The following is a 20,200-nucleotide window of genomic DNA, read 5'->3' as shown; positions in this document are numbered from 1 at the left end:
CAGCACCTCCCTTTGAGTAACAAATGCAGGGATATACACTAATCTATATTACTGTAATCTTCAGTAATCCATTTGCAACAGTGGTCTTTATGCAAACGCGCTTGTGCAAGATCAGACAGACCGCTCAGTTTAGCCTGCCCTTTAAATTAAATATCCCGTTTTCCTGCAGAGCTACATTGCAAGGAAGGCACAAAAAAAAAAAACCCTCATAGTTTTTACATGAGTGTCACAGACCGAAGCCGCTCGTTCATTGGCTGAGCGAGGCTGTCATTCAGGAGACGTGCGTCATTTCCGTTGTCAGGTGGTGCTGCTATGGAAAGATGTGATCAGAGGGTCAGAAAGAGGAGGTTTTTCCTGGCTTGCTCATTTCAGTAATAATAAAACAACTTCTGAAATTACAAAAGACGGGCTGGTGGCGTTGGGAAAGTAGAACTCAGTGCACCGTGCCTGAACACAGAGCAGGAAGAATGCCTCTGTTGTAGAGGAGGTTTTTTTCCCGGCTGTATTTTGGCATAAGGTAAGTTGTCGATCAAGGATCTCGGCTGCCCAGGCTCAGAACTGGAAACACACTACTACTGTACTTTGTTTAAAGGGCCTAGTTAGTCTGTGGCTTTAAAAACTGTGTTGGGCGACCGAAAGGTGGTGTTTTCTGACTGCCATAACATATCAAGTTAAACGGATTTGAGCTAGTGAAATGCGTGCTGAGAGACCTAACTACGCCGTGTGGAGAATTGTGCCGGTTTCCTGTAATTTATTTTCCTTCATGATCTGTTCAAACTGTTTTTTTTTATTTTGGTTGGTTGGTTCTCAAGATTATATATATATATTTTGTTTTGGATGCCGGTACGTTTTTGTTTTGGTCTTGCTTGTAAAAGACAAGGGGCTTGGTATTCGGCTCTTGTCTTCGGAAAACAAAACAAACAAACAAAAAAATCATTTTATTGTGATGAGTCGTCTTTTCGGGGGGCAGGTCGTGTCTCTTGCTCTCTCTCTTTTTTTTTGTTTTAACGCGTGGGGTCCTCTCGGCCAGCAGCCCCGAGCCCTGACGGGACTGGAGACAAATGGTGTCCTGTCGGAATGGCTTCGAGTTTCTTTTGGTCAACAAAAGGGGTCGTGTCCTTACAGTAAAGCTGAATTGTACTTCCCTGTCCCTCTTCCTGGCCTGGTGTGCGAGTTTCAACTCTTTGTCAGATCGGTGTCTTATAAGTTGACGGTGCAGAAACGCCGCGACGGAACTTATTCTCTTTGTTTGCTCAGTCATTAGTGCGACAGTGACCTGTGGTCTTCCATTATGTACCTCCTTCGACCAGAATGTGTCCCCCCACATTTAATGTGGGGAAATGAGGTGCACTGGGCAGGAGAGAGCTGCTGTTAGCGTGCAACCTTTTGTGTGTGAGGTGAACGTGTTTTACCCGCCCCAAGGGCACGGGGGAAGCCTTTCGATTGAAGTCTAAAGTTCCTTTATCTTAAAATTCAGACGTGCATTTTAAATCTGGTGCAGAAGATAGCCTACACATCAGCACGGCGCAGTCAGAGCTAGTGCTGGATTTTCTGGGCATTCGCTTGTCCTGCCTGGTACACGTTGTGTGTCCTCACCCTAAACCGAAAATGTGCACGTCATTATTTTTTCGTTTGTTGATGGAGTGAGTGCATGTGTTCGTGAGCTGACAGCACTATTTTTGAAGTGTTAGCTGTGATTGATAGTTTGCCGTGCACTCTCTCATTGGCGCTTGCTTTATTTCCTTTTAATGCGTGCGTTTTTTTCAATATCAGTCATATCACACAGCAGCCGAAATATCAATATGCAGAAAATATGCCTCAGCCAAGATTTCTCTTTCGCTGTTGTGGGCCTAAGCTTTTTGCTCGTAGATATGCAGCTATTTATCAAAATGTATCTTCCCCGAGTTTACTTGATGTGTTAATGCTTTTACAGATGACACCAGGATACGTATCTATTTGTAGCACCAATGCATTATAGTTTGTGTTTTAACACCGTCTCATCCTCTGTGTAGGAACCGGTCCAGTTACTGTACACTTAACAGACACCATACTAAAATAAAACTGAATAGAAATCTAGCTATTGTGATTGTACGGTATGTATGTCATCTCTTTTGGAAATCCTGTGTATAGTATGCACACAAAAGATGAGGATTTACAGGTTCCGTTTTTGAGCTCTTTCCAAAGCTTTTAGTAGCTCATCTTGTTGGTTACAGTGTTCATTTAGTGTGTTGCCTACACGAGTCTGTCATTGTTATTGTGCAGTACATTTTTCAGATTTGTTTCGGTGGGGGTGGTTTGGCCTTTTAGAAGCAGATTAAGAATGATAGCAGTGGGTGGAACATCAGCGACTTGCTGTTGCCCAGTGCTGCTTTTACAACTATTTAAAGACACTTCACTTTGCACAGATAAAGCTTAAATGTCTGTCTCTGCATGTCTGAAATGTGGTGAAGCAGTTAAATTTGTCCATGGTTCTGACCTGTTCTCAAAACTTGTCACCGTCTCTCTCCATCTGCGATTATCGGTCGCTGCATGTGTATAGGTGAGGGACTGGGAGACACTGCGCTATACGTACCGTTTCACGCTCCTCCGTTTATCGCCTGATGCGAGAATGTTTCTGTTTTTCACTAGGCTGCATCTGTATTTAAATGGTGGTTACCAATTCAATTCAAATGCACCTTTTGGGTGCAATTCTGCACATTTCCTCGTTTTATACAGAATTATAATGGTGTTTATTTTTTTGGTTCTGAACATTACAAAATTTTGCAAACACGTCTTGGAGGCCTTCTCTCTAGCGTGGTGAAGGTTTGTCATAACCTGTCTTATCTGCTAAACGGTGAACCATCGTACTAGTAGCATAGTGTTATAGAAACAAGATATTCCCCGCCGGCATGGGGATTTGTCATTAAAGCAAACCATTGTGAAAGCTGCTGTTCAGTCCTGCAGTTGTGATAACATCTCAGATTTACAGTTTTTGAGAGGCACAGGCAAGATGTGTTTAAACAACAGCATTATTCTGTCTCCTCTGCAATTAGTAATTTCTCCCCATGTATAAATTGAGGGTGGACAAATTTGATCCAATTCATTAAAACCGCCGCCTTTGTGCATACTGTAGCACTGCTTTATTTGATGCTATTTTTATGCATGATGTTTAGCATTGATAAATATAACATTTTATTCATTGATAGAATATGAAGCCATGAAATTTAGCTGGACTACAGTCTAAGTGTTAACATAAACGCTATTTAAAAACAAAGTATATACCTTAGTTTGCTTGCCTACAACTTTTCCTTCTGGCTAAGACTGCTGTTTTAAAACCCTGAGTCTCTGAGGAGATCGCAGCTACAATAAGTACTAAGTGCCTTCCCCTGTCTCATTATTGTAATCTGAAGCAGAAGAGAGACGAGGTAAAAATGCTGATTCAAGTACCACTCGTTCTTCATTCATCTGAATATTCAAGTGTTTTTGTTTTTTGAATGACCTACATGGAACAAAGGTACTTCCTTTATTTTTAATCTGGTCTGTGCAAAAATACAAGGGAATTGTACTCTGAATGTATCCAGAGGCCATGTTCCCATCATGCGATTATGGAATTAGAAGGGAAAGGCTCTAACCTGTTTTTTTTTTAGCCTGCTATCTGCTCTCAAGCTGAGATACAACAGAAAAGGAAAATGCTGAGCGTGGTGCTCTAAAGTGGCATGGCTCATATCTAGAAAGAAAAGATGAAAGAGAGTCCTGACTACATGCTGGTGGACCACAAATGGACTAGTCCTCTGGTGAACTTTATAGCACTGCAGTGTGTCTGTGTTGAGAAAATGCTGTTTTACGCAGCAATGTGTAAATATAACCAGTGCTGCCAGTACCCAAGCTTGAGTAACAGCCAGGTCTGTGGTTAATTTGAGAGGATGTACAAGCAGCATTCCAGGCCTTTTTCCTGGTTATATTCATGTAATAAGCAATTCTCTGTTCCTGCTGTGTGCACTGTAGCAGTGTGGTGTAAAGTTCACGGTTTAGGGATTTCCCTCATTAAAAAACACAGCAAAAATAGCTGACTGGTGACATGGAATATTGCGTCACAACATGGTCTGATAAATTGTCCTCCATTAGTGTAGGAACTGTACTATTTTGTGTTGGCGCATGTAGTCCAAAACCCCAAGAATGTGTGTGATTTTTTTTTAAAAGTGGCCCACTTAGTTCACTGCTGCATGCACCCTATTTCATATAGTTCTGAGTCAAAAGGAAGTATTATTTTAAAGATCTTTTCGTACATCACTGCATTGCATAGGCAGTTTAAAAAATAAGAAAAGATAGATCTTTTATTAGGAATCGAATATTTAAAAAATGTAGAAAGCACAAGTTATTGAAGCATCATGTTTGTTGTCAGTCACATACTCTCGATTTTACCCCCGGGACCCTGCAGTGAAGATGTGATTCACTGCTCTTGGTCATATGCTTACTTCTCTGTTATGGGAACTACACTTTAAATGGAGAAATAAATTTCTTCAGATATAATGATGCTTACCATATTAAAAAAGAAAATATTCTGTGCAGATAAAGAAGGGACATTAAACAACTGCTAAAGCATTCTGTCATGAAATCTGAAATGATTGATTAGTGACCTGTTCTACAAGCATGTGCTTGTGCTTGTTAAAGAAGAGCAATAGTATTGAGTTTGTGTCTTACTTGGAAATGTGTTAAATTAACAAAACGGAAGTGCTTTGCAAGAGAGAATCATGTTTTTCTTAAGATGACCCTGTCATAATTCAGTCTTGCAATTCCTTTCTGAAGTGTTGCTTCTCTGTGTGCAAAAATAGAAAGTGTCTAAGAGCTTGTTGTCATACCACATTTGTTCTGTCCAAGTTTAAAATGAGCAAGAACTTGGCCACTTAAAATTAGGAGCATTTAAGAAGTCTTGCTGTTCTGTTACACAGTGTACTTGGAACTGTTGAATGTAATTTGAATGGAAAGTTCATTTTTTACTGGTAGTGTGGCATTTTTTATAAGTAAAAAAAACTGGTCAGTTTTGACAGTGTAATGGATTTGTGAGTTTTACTTTTGCAGAAGAGATTGTGTTTATAGGAAATTGCATTAAGAGCAAGAGGAAGTATTGTAACAGAAAGTGTAATATAGATCGTCAGATAACATTGACAGATTAAATTCACCAAAGAGTAGCAAAACATCACAATAATGCTGAATATTCAGTGTCATTTTGGTTTTCTCAATGTATTATTGTAAGGCCCTCAAAATCAGCCTTTAATTGTTATTATTCTTTTTAAATGGGCCAAAAGTTTTAATCTTTTCACACGGTAAAGAACAGAACACATTGGCTTTGGAGCTATCTTCAGGTTGCAGCAGTTGAAATATTTTTTCTTTTTACTTTTTCCAGCACAGAATTAATATCTGCTTGCTCCGTTTGCTCAGAAACGTAACAGCTGCCCACACTCCAGCTACTAACCAAGGTGTCCTTTTCTTTTTCAAAAAGTGACATTTTGTGTTTCAATCCTGAATTTAACAATGTTGGTTGAGAGCAAAATTCCCATTTGCAATGCAGTCCTCACCATCACTCCATGCTGATGCCTCACTACATGTGCTCCTTCTTGCTGGAGGTGATTTAATCTGGGTGTTACAGGGTTTGTTTGCACCTCCAGCACTCCTATACAGTTGCTAATTAACCTCCAATGTCCTGTTAACTACTACTGAATGTTTATGTAGATAATCTGTCTTGGTTGGGGGGGGGGGGGGGTGCTGATAATACTGTGTAACTGAGGCACCTCCTCTTACACATTACTTGGGCAGGGGCTGTACTGCCAGGCAACGGCTGTACACAGTGTTCTTCTGGAAGATGGTTCGTGCGCTGAAATGTGGCAGACAGCACATGTAATGCCTGCTGCTTCTGGCTTGCTAAGGTCTTGTCCTTGTGTTCCGTTCAGCGCTTTAAGAGGATGTCAAAGCGACGGGCATCGGAGAGGGGAGCAGGAGAGACGTCCGCCAGAGCCAGCAAAGTTCTGTGTTCTGGGATATCGGGAAATAATGCCAAGAGAGCCGGGCCCTTTATTCTAGGTAAGAAGGTGGATGTTTTTTTCCATCAGTTCTGTTTCTTTAGGGGATTTTAAAATTGTGCAAAATTGTGTATATCCCAGTGGTTTTGGTCATGGAATTTATTATGCTTTAATGGAAATGGTACAGTGTCTGCTAGGTCTTTTTGTATTTTTTTTAATTTACAAAAATTAGTTATTTTTATTTGTCGGTCTATGTATTATATTTGCAATAGTTAATCAATGATCGTTATCACAATTTATAGAGGAAAGGAAGTAGTCACAAGTGGAGTCATTTAATTTTCTGTCAGTAATAACAATTTATGGATAATAAAACAATGTGATTAAAATTAAGACCTCAAAAAGCTGTAACACAGAGACTCATAAAGAGTCTCTTGCAGGGTACAATGACTCTGTGAAAAAAATTGCTAGTAGTCAGTCATTCTTAAGTGCCACTTCTTAGATTGCTAAAAAAAATGAAGTGGTTCTGTGCAGTTCATAAATACTTGAAGCTCAGTTGTCATAAAGATTGTCATATCATTCTACGTTTTCCTTTTTAGAGGCTAAGTAGGTCTTGAAATTGCATTCTACTGTTTTCTGATTGCATATATTGAGCACCTGTTGTGTCTGTAGAAAACTACTCAATGCAGCACCTTTGCTTTGTGTTCCCAGGACCTCGATTAGGGAACTCTCCAGTGCCAAGTATAGTTCAATGCCTGGCAAGAAAAGATGGCACAGATGATTTTTATCAGTTAAAGGTGAGTCTTAATTTAGTTTGCAGGAATCACAGCATTGCTCCTCTCTAGAACCATTTAACATAAATTGCTACCATCTCTGAGCGTGTATGTTTTATGCGTTTGTTTTTCACAGATCCTCACTTTGGAAGAAAGGATTGACAAGGGAGGGGAGACCCAGGAGGAGCGTCAAGGAAAGATGCTGCTGCACACGGAATACTCCCTGCTGTCTTTGCTTCACAATCAGGACGGAGTGGTGCACCATCATGGCCTCTTTCAGGTGAGAGACGATCAGCACACTCTCCTGCACTTCCTCCGCCGTCCTGCAACAAGAGGCACAGTGCGGCCGTTGATGAACAATTTACAGTTAATTTAATCAAAAGGGAAATTCTGATTGCCTAGAATTTCAGATGTGTAGTCCAGCCAGCCCTCCCCCTCACCGTGTTCAATGCCACTATATTAAGAAATATATAGAAACTATATTTAATAAAACTATATATTTCTAAATATATAGAAATTGCTCCTTTCAGGAGCAAATGTTCCAGAGTCTTTCAAATATATGGGAAAGAGAGTCTTGGATTTAAGAGATGGTTCCTGGATTTTTCTGAGTACCTCATGTTAGACAGTCACCTTTCCATTTCTTTTGGAATGAGCATAAAATGTAATAATAAATTGCACATCACCAGTTAGTTAAGGATAATGTACTACTGCCTCTCGTATCTGTAAGGTAACTGTCACCTGTTGACTTTTTCAGTGAACTGTGAAAAGGAAGAACATAAACTTCTTTTCAAAATGATTTTTTTTTACAGTTATGACTGTGAGTCTTTAACCGTTAACTGAAAACACTATTAAAAAAAAAACTGCCATGCACTCTGACCTGCAGGATCGAGCCTACGAGACTGTTGAAGATCACGAAGCCAACAAAATCCGAAAAATGAAGAAGCGGATCTGTTTAGTTCTTGATTGTCTTTGCGCTCACGATTTCAGTGACAAAACAGCAGACCTCATCAACCTCCAGCATTATGTTATTAAGGAGAAGAGACTGAGCGAGAGAGAAACCATTGTAATATTCTACGATGTGGTACGAGTTGTCGAAGCATTGCATAAGGTAACGTTATTGTTCTTAGCCTTTATCACACTAACGGGTTAATTTGTACCTGATACCATTGTTGAGAAGGAGGCTTAAAGCTTGAAAGCTGTAAATAACCTGTAATGCAGGTCGTCTACTTACATGTGGTTGTATAGCAAAAGATACCATGCATTTAGGAAAGGTCAGAACAGAGAGGATAGTGAAACATGCAGATTGTCCCATGTTCAGTCAGTATATATTACTAACTGTGTTGGAAAGCATTTCAATGCACTAGAGCAGCTACCTTGATGTAGAAGGTGTAATGTGACAGCCTTTTTCTCCATTTTCTACAGAAGAATATTGTGCATAGAGACTTGAAGCTTGGAAACATGGTGCTCAATAAAAGGTAAGGTCTGAACTGGTTTTATTCTTAACCTGCCGTGAGGTTAGCTGTCATATGAATCGTGGATTAGCAAAAAATAAACTATCAAAAGTTTATTTTAATTAAATGTGGTTTTCCAAGAATGCTAAAATTGCTGTGCATTGCTGCATTTGCTTCTCAAACTATCTAAATGTTATATAAAGAAGTAATATTGAATAAATCTCAGTAAAGTGTTGCAGGTCTGGCTCAGTTTTGTCATAGATTTAAAACTTTGCATTTTAATATCCCTTCTAAATGCATTAAATGCAAGACAAAACACTCACTTCTGAAGCAAGCATGTGTATGGAAAATGCTTGGAACTTAAAAGATTGTAAGACAGAGTGATTCAGAAAGTATTCCTATTAAAGCCAGGGAAATATATAAATGTAGCACTGTATCAAAATGTTATTTTGCATCAGTGCTAAAAAAGCCTTTTCCGTTCACAGTAATTCCTCCGTTTAGCTCTCCCCAGAAAGGGACATTATACATAAATGCTTGGTAAAAGTAACAAAAGGGTAAAGAGTGAAGCGTGACATTCTGTCAAAGCACATAAACGCAGAACATCTTTTTTTCTTTCCTCTTGTCTGCTGCCGATTTCTTTTTGTATGCATATGTGGTTTGAAATTGAAAGTGTCTTATGAAGGCAGCATAGTAGACAAGGTAGCAGAACGCACAGTTCCAGGGAAACAATAGAGCTCTGCCAGGAGAGCCATCATTGCGAGGGTATGAGTCATCCAGAGCTAGCGCTGCTGACGCAAGACAGTATTTACTTTTTTTTCTTCTTGTACCGTCGTCAGTACAGACTGCAACATGAAAAGGGAAAAAAACCTGGAGTTTCACCCTTCAGAGGGCCCAGTGCATTAATCCCTGGGGACAACGTTGATTTCTGTCATGTGCGTTGGTGTCAAACCCGATTGCACTGCTGATTGTTTTTAAGATGCAAGCCCCTTTCATGTTGTGGAGATTAATAACAAAAGTGTCGCCACAGTGACTGTCAGTCATTCACCAAGTAAGGATGCCCCACCCCTCCTATTTATCAGCACCGAATTGGATTTTAAGTAGTTGGCTTTCCTCCTGCTGTGATGACTCTTCCAAATGGGGTGATAACTAGTTTTGACTAGATCCGTTCCAATCGGGTTTTTTTAAATCTGGGGGAGGGTTCCCGCAGGCTCTTCACACCTCTGTTTCTCCAAATATTTCTTTTCACACAGGGGTTGCAAACAAAATGTGTGGTTTGTTACTGTGAAACAAATTCCGTCTAAACAAGGGAATATTGTGGTTGTTGCATTTTTTGTTTTGTGGCTCTTTACATTCAAAAAGTGTTGTGTTTAATGTCTTGCTTTTAATTTCATTTACTTTTGAATTGTTAATGTTTTTACTGTAGCTTACTGTCAGCATTCCAAACAATTGTTTCCATTGTTTAAAATAAATAACCTTGTTATAATGCACCACTGAATGTACTGTTCATTCTTTGAAATTTGTGCTTTAGTGTTTGCAGTGTCATCTCTTATTTATATTCTTATCTGCTTAAACTATATATTGAATAACAAATTGCCAGACTGGTTGTTTTTACAAATTGATGGAAAGGCTCTAATGGACCAGGCCTGTCTCCTCGAGGTTATTTATTTTAAATCTTTGATTAAATATGGAGATGTGGGGTTTCTGGTTTCCTGTCATCTGTGCACACCATGTGGGTTGTGCAGCAGTGAAGCAGTACTGAAGTGTTTTCCCATGTCATTTCTTGCACACTAAAACTTGCAATCAAATTCAGCATTACAATTCCAAAAAACATTCTCGGGCATATAAAGGATATCCCAACAGGGAGCCCCATTTGGAAACGTCCCCAGATTGTTTTTTTCGATGTTGGTCAAGGTCTTTTGAGCAAGGATCTGACATTAATTAAAACAGGGTCATCTGCCTCATTCCATGTGAACTGAATGTGCAAAATGTGGATCTGTTATGCTTCATGTTTGATCACATCAGGCTGCTATGTGTCATTGCCATTAGTGTACTGCACAACATGGTTGTGCCACAGAACTCTGTCCTCCTGCTTATGAGCTGTGCACATGTTGTCCTTTCATGTTACTCTGTTTTGTGATCTGGTTTTATATTGTCCTTTAGATGCCCAATTACTGTTTGCAGAACCTCTGCTGGCTTTAGGATTCTTAGTTCTTAGCTAAAGTGATATTAGCTTTATAAATTGGATCCAGCATTCCAGATTTTGATGCATTTGTTGTAATCAAGTGCCCTCTTTTAGAGCTACAGGTCAAAATATTTTTCGAGAGTGCTTATGTGAATTCAAAGCAGGCTCCATGAAATCTGGCTGTATGGAACTTTGTGTAATCTGAGCCCTTTGGGCGTTTGGGCTATACATGCAGTCTGGTTTAAAATATTATATGTTGTTCATCAAAGTATTAGTCATTCTAGTTGTTTAACCGAAGCCATATGGTGACTCATCTGTTTGTCAGTGTGGTCTTTTGTTTTTTTTCTTCACTCTATAAAGTTTGAATAATCTGTTTCACAGACATTTCATTAATTAGCACACCAGCAGTTTCTGTGTGTGTATATGTATATTGCCATAAGATTTAAAAAATCCTGTAAATTTGGGAGCTGATTTTGCCAGTGCCTTTCAGGATTACAAGTATGTACTATCCTGAAAGGCTTTGACAGAGTCAACCCCATAGAAAGGCGTGGTAGTGAACATTGAATCAGTATACTTCAAGTAAACAAGAAGAGCTGCATGGCCTTACATTTGCAACCTAGCAATGTTCATCTCAAGCAGATTTATCTACAGCCTTCAGAATTGTAAAAAGTGTACCTGCATTATGCTTGGCACGTGTTTTATATATACTGCACAGATGGATAGAGTTTCCCTTTTTGTGCAGTATTGAATTGATGGGACAGATTAACACAAAACTCCAACCCACCCCCTAGTCACACATTAAGGCTGAATGGCCACATAAACTTGTGGTTGGGTTGGAAGCTTGCAGAAGCGTTACCTTTTAAATGTAAATTGATTTAAGGCAACTTTTTAACACCTGTTAAAAACAACACCTAATTGATTTTTCTGTCCAACTGGAGGTTTAGGAGCTTCTGCATTTAAAGATAAACTGTTTTGTAAAGCTGATTTTTTTTTTAATTCTTAGTGTAGTCACACGGCGAGAGCCTCTTTAGGGGAATGTTTTTTTTGTTAAATGCTCTTAAATTAATTTTGTTCAGGTCTCATTGCATCGGAGCCTACATTATAATTTTTAAAGGGTACATGTACAGTATTTTAACTGCTAAGTGCTGCCACTTTGACATAAGCAAGAAACCCTAAGTATGACAACTTAAAAGCTTGGTTAAATCCATGTCAGTGAACCAGTTCCTTTTTTCACTTCATCAGACTGTTTCATTGCTTTCGTTTTAAAGGACTCACAGAATTACCATCACTAATTTCTGCTTGGGGAAACACCTAGTGAGTGAGGACGACCTTCTCAAGGACCAGCGGGGAAGCCCAGCTTATATCAGCCCAGATGTGCTCAGTGGTGAGGGAGAGCATCCATACTGAGATTTATTATTGTAGAAACCGAAAGACATTTGTCAATGAAAGAAGTTAGAGCTCAGCTTGAACAGCTAATGCTCAAGTTTCAGAAATCCATGCATAAGAGAAGTGATGTAATGCTTTTAAAAGATAAAGACAGCATTTAGATTTCCTGTGAAATGATTCAGCAAATTAGTTTTCACAACTCTGGAGACTTAGAGGGGGGAGTTCTTAGACGTGTACAGTCTTTGCAGTGTTTGGGTTTTTTTTGTTTTAGACTATATTTTTCTCAAGTAATGAGAATTTAATGGTCCAGGGGAGTAAATATGTTGCTGTTGCAGTTAAAAGCTACATTGTTTCTTTGCACAGTTTGTCTTCTACTGCAGCACTTTAATCAAGTTTTAACTTTGCACACGCTGAAATGTTGAATCTTTGAGAGTCAAGAAAAGTTAAGCAGGGATAGTGCAAATAGAAAGTCATGAGCAGCTTCAGATATTTTTGTCTGAGAAGAAAAGGCTTGATTCAGCTCTGCAGAAATGAAATGAACATGACTTCAGAACAATAAATGCTGTAGCGGTGAGTCACTAAATGAGTCACTGGGAAAACTAAATTACGTTTGTTTGTTATATGTTGACCATAATCTTTGACCTGTCTCTTTAAATTGAGTAACTTCTCCTATATCCTTACAATGTTAATGAATTGCAGCTTTTCAGTGCCTGAAGCGAATAGATGTCCCATAGGAACAGTTTAAAATAGGTGGTTGCTGCTCCCTTTATGATTGTAGATTAAAAGGGGTAGATGGAAAACAGGAATTTGCAGTTCACTGGGTGGAAGGCATGTGACAAGAAATGTCTCGTTATATCATTTATCATGATCAAGGCCTTGTATGTGAGAAAATCTGCTGCAGAATGTCTGCTGCAAAAGCCTTGAGTTGTAGAATTCAAAGAGGTTCTCTGACAAAAAAGTAATTGTTGAAGTTCCGACCATCTTTCAAAAAACTTTTCCTTTAAGAAACAGTTCATCACTTGACACGATTGAGAGTAAAAATCATCTGTTGAAACTCAATTTGTGAATTTCCCAGTAGTAGCGATTTAGGAAAAAATTGTTTCAAATGTCTTAGATGTGTCTGAAATTCTAGACAAGTCGTGGGGAAGGAGTAACACACCGAGTTCAATAGGAGCGGAGGGTTTCACCAGTAAATAAAATGCTGTTTCTAAATATTGATAGCAAAAAAAAAGATGTATCTGTTGACTTGAAAATAAAAGTTCTGTTTGCTTTTTCTTCCTTTCTGTGCAGGCCGGCCGTACCGTGGAAAGCCAAGCGACATGTGGGCTCTGGGGGTGGTGCTGTTCACAATGCTGTATGGCCAGTTTCCCTTCTACGACAGCATACCTCAAGAGCTGTTCAGAAAAATAAAAGCGGCAGAATACACCATCCCAGAGTATGCACCCCTTACTTGACTTTTAACCTTGCAGAGGTGTTTTCATCCGTCGCTGTGATTTGAAGTTCTCTGAATTCTGACTTGAATTTTAGACGAGCTGTTTCGTGCGAGAACATTACGTGTTGCTTGATGCCAAACAACTGCCGTTGGGTTTTGTTAGCTCTTTAATGAACACAGTGTGCATTCAAGGTTGACTTGTCTAACTTTGTGTTGCCAATGCTTCTCGTGGTCTGTCCCTGGCAGAGATGGCCGCGTGTCGGACAACACTGTGTGTCTTATTCGGAAATTGCTTGTGCTGGACCCACAGCAGAGGCTCACAGCAGCGGAGGTCCTGGAGTCTCTCAGCAGCATCATCGCCTCGTGGTAAGGACTCCCATCACTGGAAGCCAGCATCTGCACATAGGCGATGAGTATGCTTGAACAGCGCTACGTTGAACATTGAAATCGTCTACTAAAGCATTTTTATGAGGATTTCCCATGTAGTGTGTCAAGTTTTTAATATTAAGAGCATTAAGAAAGGTCATTTGGCCTACCTAACTCATTTGGTTTCTGGTGGCGGATTGATCTCAGATCTCATCCAGCTCTCGCTTGAAAGTTTCATAACATTACATGAAGTAAAAAAAAGAAACTGCTGCATTGCCTTGAATAGAAACTCTCCTGCTGCAGAAACGTTTAAAGATAAAATAAACCTATTACTTGTTTAAAGATAAAACCTAAGAACCTCAAGATCAAAAACTCCAATCTTTGTGCCCCCTGCACCTTTTACAGGCAGTCAATGTCTTCGCTGAGTGGCCCGCTGCAGGTAGTGCCAGATATTGATGATCAGGTGAACCATCCCGAACATCTTCAAGAGGTAAGATAAGAGTACAAAAAGAAATCACAGGTCAATAGACTGTCATTGCAGGGCTCTGGACACTTGCATGGCGGATGTAGAGCAGGGCGTATTCTGCCATCTAGTGGTAAACAAATGCAATAGCAAGGGCGGACAAGTCCGGACGTTTTCATGAATAAAAGTTAAAAGTTGGTAATATTTAAATATATTAGTGAGAATTAAATAAAATATTAAATTGTAGAAATTTGCATAATTGCCTTTTTCCCCCCAAAATGTAACAGTTTCATACATACAACAGAATAAATGTAGGCTTTATCAGGCCTTTGTTGGGGAAAAACAAATAGTGAAAGCTGAATAATCCCACCACTCCTGACTACGTTTATTCTCTGCCAGCTCTAATTGCATGACTGTTTAGCCACTCAAAGTGACTTGTGCAAAGCTTCCTTAATTCGCGGGTGAAGAGGTTCTTTTGTGCCCCCGTTACGCTCAGGCCAAGGTGACGGAAGAGTCTTCGCAGTACGAGTTTGAGAACTACATGAGGCAGCAGCTGATCCTCGCGGAAGAGAAAAACACTATTCACGAAGCCAAGAGCTTCCTCCACAAGCGGCAGTTTGGGAACATCCCCCCCGTCCGACGCCTGGGACACGACGCCCAGCCCGTCAGTCCGCTGGACGCTGCTATCCTTGCACAGAGATACTTGCGAAAGTAAGCCATTGGCAAACTGCGGCGGCGGCGATCGCGACCTTCTCCGACCGCCGCCTCGCCATTACACACCGGACATCCAGAGCAATACAGTTCTGCAATAGAGAATAATGTAGCAGTCCATCCCGGCTCTATTGAGGATACATTCTGATTCAGTGATCATCTTTCGTTCCATGGAATATTTTGCTATTTGCTCTTTTTTATCACAGTTATCTAGAATGATTCTTTAATTGTGACTTCAGATCTACCTCTCTCTTCATCTTTTAACAATGACACAGTCCTCTACGTAAGGAGTCGTGAATCAGAACTAGTGACGTTGACATTATTGGTAAAGCATTATCATTGGTGCATATTGTAGTATGGAGTAGCTACTGGTAACAGTCCCTCCATATGATACGAATAAGCTTATTTTTCTTTCTCTTAACAAAGGTAGCATTTTGTGTTTATCTGGTATTTTGGCAAGCCCCATTTTAAAGATGTTATGTCAAGTTCAGTGACCTGACGACCGCTTTACCAGTATCTGTAAATGCAGAAAAGCCTGGTTCTTGTTATTTTTGCATTTAGGCAGCTATCTTCTACATGCTACGAAATAAGGACAATGCCAAGATTCGGGTAGGGGGTACAATCATGTTGTGTGATAAATGAGTGGTCAAATCAAGCTCAAGGATTGCAAGTCATCTTGAAACAACATACAATGAATTATGTCAGTTAATTTATCATTAGAAATATGTATTTGGATAGGTATGTATGATATTTTTGTATAGATTTCTATTATCAGCCAGCATGATTTTATTAAACTATTTAAAGCCAAGAAGGAGGCAGCATCTTTAAACTGGTTTGTTTGCCAAGGCAGTCAGATGTCTTTCCATTTCTCACCTGTTTGTAATTCTAAGATCCTCCTTGATTTTCTCATTAGGTTTTCAAAGCTACATAAAAGTGTATCACTGTGGTACAAATATATTAAATGTGAAAATAAAAGTCTCAAGAATAGGTAAATGTAATTAGTTTAAAGAGTCTACGATACATTTTCACAATGTAGTAAAAATATATGGCTGACGGTATGAAGGTTTCCCATGGTCTAGAGCTAGGTTTGTCTCCTAAAAACAGGAAGCTGACAGTTATAATTTGAGTACACAAAGCTAAAGCACAACCTAAACCTCTTATCACACTGCATTGGTTATTATATGTAATCATATGTGCAGTGAGCGTGCTGGTGATCTTACAAATAAGAAACAAAGTTTGTCTTAATAATTAATAATTGTTAAGAATTTAACAATAGGTGTTTTCCAAGGCAACCAACTTTCAGTGCCCGTTTTATAACTAAAGCCCTGGTTTTGAAGACACTTTGGTTCGACTTCCAGAAGAAAGTCAGTCGAGAACTGAAAAGACTTGGTTTTTCCTGGTAATGCATCGTTCTGTCATATCCATAACATGGATTAGTGTAAAACCTTAGATCCAAATAAACTAGGCAATGTAGAGTTCCATAGAAAGTACAAGACAATTATCTAAAGTTTTTACTAAATAAAATCTATAAATTATAAAAGTGTATTCATAAATTTAAAATGGATAACACTAGTAAATGTAACTTCTAAAAATGTTTTTTCTTCACTGTTTATTAATTTCAATGCCTTTTCTTGCCAAGTATATTGTATAACTTTCAACCCTCTGGATGTGTGAATTTCAGTTCTTGTTGTTTTGATGTGTGCAGGAGCTAACCAGAGCATTTGGAACGATTTGTTTTCTCCAAATGACTTAAGTCTTTTCTCGGTAATGTTGAGGAGGTTTTTCAATGCATAGGAACTTATGAATTCCTGTACCCCTGAAGTGCTAGATGTGCAGATTTTGTTTTTGCACTGGCTTCTGCTGAATTTAGGGGAACAATGTATTGTGATAAAATCCAGAACACCAATCCAGAACCCTGTACTATTGAGTATACCCCTAAACAAATCTATAAAATGTGTTAAATGAATCTTTTAAAAATCTCTTGACACTCCTGCCAACAGTTTTATGTTCCTTTATCCAATATTGTTCAACTATTTGTGATTTAATTAAGAGCACGTGCGCATTTCTGAATTTTTTCTTTAAAATCAGATGTGTATTGTGCAGCCAATATAACACCTTGAGAAAACTGTTTTCATTTAGTTCTTGGTTTTGTTTTAACTAGATAAAGTATACTTGTTTAATCAAAGAAAAGACATCTAGACTGACCACAAAGCATGAGTGAATTATTAACTGTTATTGTAGTTTTTCTTGTCTCTTTCAAGTCATGTGAGTTTTATTTATTCACAGTGTAGAATTTCCACAATAGTTTTCATTTTTATTTTTCAGTCAAATGCATCTTAACTTTTAAGAGTGTCTTTTAAAACTGAGGGTTTAGCTATTGCTGTGATTTTTCTCTTTCTGTCTGACTTCCCTTAAAAAGAAGCATATTTTCTTTCCTTGTAATTTGGTTAAGTTGCCACATAATTGTGGATTAAGCTACACTAATACAGAATAGAATTCTGCATATGTTTATTTTTTTAAGTAAATATAGTACATTAGTTTGATTTATGAGAAGAATAATTGTTTATAGCAATCAAGGAATTAATATAATGTTGCACTGTTTATCATCGTATAAGAAGTGTGATGGCAGTAGGTGTGCAGTGCGTTCTTTGAGCTGCTGTCTTGAAAAGTATTTTAAATTTTGATCTGTGAGCCCTTTTTTCATCATTTGGAGACTAAACATCCTAAGTGATTTGACACCATTTGTTAATGTGTTTATACAGACAGTGAAAATAACTGACGATGCATTTCAGTGAGTGAATATATTCAGCAGTATTGTAGTTTAAATGGGTATGAATCAGTAATTGTGAACCATGAACAAATGCTAGCATAAAAGACTCTTAATTATTTTCTAAATAAATGTCCATTGCACCCGACAGATACTGATGGATTAAGGTAGACCTCAATCCTGGTCATCGAAGCAGAAATCTAACAGGATTTAAACTAGGAGTTTCTAGTCCCAGTCCTCAGAGTCGGGAATTTAGCACGTTTTCTGTATCTTTCTTGCGTACCAACAGCTGCACACCTTAGAGAACAATGAGGTTTAGTCAGTTGATTTTAGTCCCTCTTCTACAACTTGAAGATGTAGATGGGTTTTTAAAGAGACAGCATACCAATACAGCAGGATCCTGTGGACTGGTGCTGGAAAGAAACCCCTGGTTTAAATCATTCATCACTTTCAAGGCCTCCATTCAAAGATTGTCCAATTATTATCTCCAGCTAAGCATGAGCCCAACTATTTCAAGAACAGTCCTTGGGTCTTGAGCGATTGATGACTTATGTTTAATGGATTGCGGCCTGAATTAGAGGGGAAGATGGATCACAAGCACGGGATAGCCATTAGGCTCATCGCGCTTGTTTGGTTGGGTGCTTTGCTAGCTGTTTAAAAAGTATACTGTATGTGTAACTGTGTCCCATTTCCATTATAAGCAGGGTTGTAAAAGCCAGGGTTGCATCAATACACTGTATCACTAGTAAAAATATTTCCCTGTCAGGGCAGTATACCTAATCCATTTTGTGAGGATGAAATTATGCAGCAGTTCAAGCATGAAACAGGTGGTTAAGTAGTGTTGAACTGTAATTGTAAGTTATGTGTTCGCATGCTTTTGACCCACAAGGTTGAAGACTATCTTAAAAGGTTTAAACCATAGTATCGGACATTATAAATGTTAAAAATACATTTTATTGCCCCAATGAAAACACTTGCGTGTTCGATATGCCTGACATTTGTTTTAACTGGAAGAAAAGGATCATGGTGCAAGATAAGATGGGGGTAAAAAAGGCAGTAAATTCGAGCTGCTCCACTGAGTAAGTTAACAGAGAACTAGGTAATTGTATAAAAAAAATCAAATTTGTATAAAAGACATATTTTTGTACTTCATCAAACCTCTACATGCATGTCAGCAATAAAAGTTTCATATGGAAACCTGATGTTGGTATTTTTTTTTCCACTCTAAACTTTTTCATGTGTAACAGTCAATATGGAAGGAGTAATAATGCTTCCAATTTGATTTTTTAACCCAGCTGTTGAAGATGTTTAGCCAACATGTTTTGAGTTCAAGTAAGTGAATTTGATACAGAACATGTACAGATGTGCATAATTAAACCATGTGATTGTTAGCTCTTCCAGTTTGAGCTAACTTGCCTTGTGTGTGGGGTTTGCATTTCCTCACTGTGTTCAAAGGTGGTTTTCCTAGGGGCTCCAGTTTCTTCCCACTTTCCAGACACATGCTGGACAGGTTAACGGATCTCTCTAAAAGTGTCCTTGTGTGCATGCCCATCCCAGCCAGGGTGTTCTTCTGCCTTGATCCCTGGGTTCTGATAATTCACAAATCGCTTTCACGCCACAGTATATCCATCCATCCATCTTCTAACCACTTCGTCCAATTCAGGGTCGTGAGGGAGTGGAGCCTATCTTGGCAAGCAACTGGTGCAAGGCAGGGTACACCAGTCCCTCACAGGGCCCACGCTGACACACACCAGGGCCAGTTTTCCCAGATTAACCAGTAGGTCTTTGGACTGTGCAAGTAAATTCACACAAACACGGGGAGAGCGTACAAACTTAAATAGATAGCTCCCAGGTCCGGAATTGAACCTAGAGCCCCAGGGCATTGAGGATGCCTGATGACCACTGCACCACTGTGTCACCTGGGTGCAGTGTGCTGTTGATGGGTTTTAGGCAGGAGTATTGTAAGGCCTGACATATCTGTTGGGCTCTAAAACAGCCACATAGACATTGTATTGGCAAACGAAAAATGATAAAATGATAAAAGGGACTTAGGCCAGCCCTTCACCACCCCTTCTCTTCAGGAGGAATTTAACAAGCTTTACATCTGCTTACCAGTAGGTGGCAGCTTATCATCAATTTCTCTTTAAGACGTTGAATACAGTTTTACTGTTCACTTAAAGATGAACGGAAGTGGTTTTGAATTTAGGAAAACCCCACTAAGAATTACTTAATCCTGTGTTCCGTGATATGGTACAACTTAAGTCTTGACCAAATTTTTACCATAACTTTTAAGTCTTTTTTTTTATAAGGTTTTAGCAGTTTCATCTTAAATGACCATGTAACAGTAATGAAGCATCTTTCATTCTTTTTCAGTGTATACTTGTAGTAATCCGTTTACAGACAATAAATGATGATTCTCTCTGCACCATCATTCCTGCTGACATATATGGAAGTTTTTGTCCTATCTGCTGTATGGAATTTAGCGTTAATGCAAAGGTAATTAGTGAAATGCATTTTAAAATAAATCTTTTGAGAAGTACTGTATCTCTGAGACTAAGGCAGGACTAAAATAAAATGGCATGAGTTCTAAAGAAAGCGGACATTGAAATCGCACGACCGTTAGCCAGCAGAATGGTATAAATGTGAATTCTAAAAAGTTGGTCCAGTGTAGTGTCT

General features: G+C 38.9%; 1 protein-coding gene across 2 annotated transcripts; it reads left to right on the top strand.

Annotated features, from left to right (window-relative positions):
• The first annotated feature begins 299 nt into the window (after positions 1-299).
• On the top strand, positions 300-18,721 carry stk40 (serine/threonine kinase 40). Of its 2 annotated transcripts, none has more exons than XM_088602745.1 (11): positions 300-517; positions 5,928-6,057; positions 6,705-6,790; positions 6,903-7,046; positions 7,650-7,874; positions 8,189-8,241; positions 11,668-11,783; positions 13,076-13,220; positions 13,464-13,583; positions 13,989-14,073; positions 14,543-18,721. In XM_088602745.1, the coding sequence occupies exons 2-11, from the start codon at positions 5,940-5,942 to the stop codon at positions 14,759-14,761; spliced, it is 1,311 nt and encodes a 436-aa protein (XP_088458871.1). In that variant the 5' UTR covers positions 300-517; positions 5,928-5,939; the 3' UTR covers positions 14,762-18,721. The 2 variants fall into 2 exon arrangements, with proteins under 2 accessions (XP_088458871.1, XP_088458872.1); XM_088602746.1 differs by lacking the exon at positions 300-517 and adding an exon at positions 5,432-5,456.
• The last annotated feature ends 1,479 nt before the right edge of the window (positions 18,722-20,200 follow it).

The sequence above is a fragment of the Lepisosteus platostomus genome, chromosome 13, assembly GCF_059453375.1.
Source record: "Lepisosteus platostomus isolate fLepPlt1 chromosome 13, fLepPlt1.hap1, whole genome shotgun sequence".
In the NCBI taxonomy this organism is placed as follows: Eukaryota; Metazoa; Chordata; class Actinopteri; order Semionotiformes; family Lepisosteidae; genus Lepisosteus; species Lepisosteus platostomus.
The sequence above is the reverse complement of the archived record's forward strand: the minus strand, read 5'-3'. Positions and strand labels throughout refer to the sequence as shown.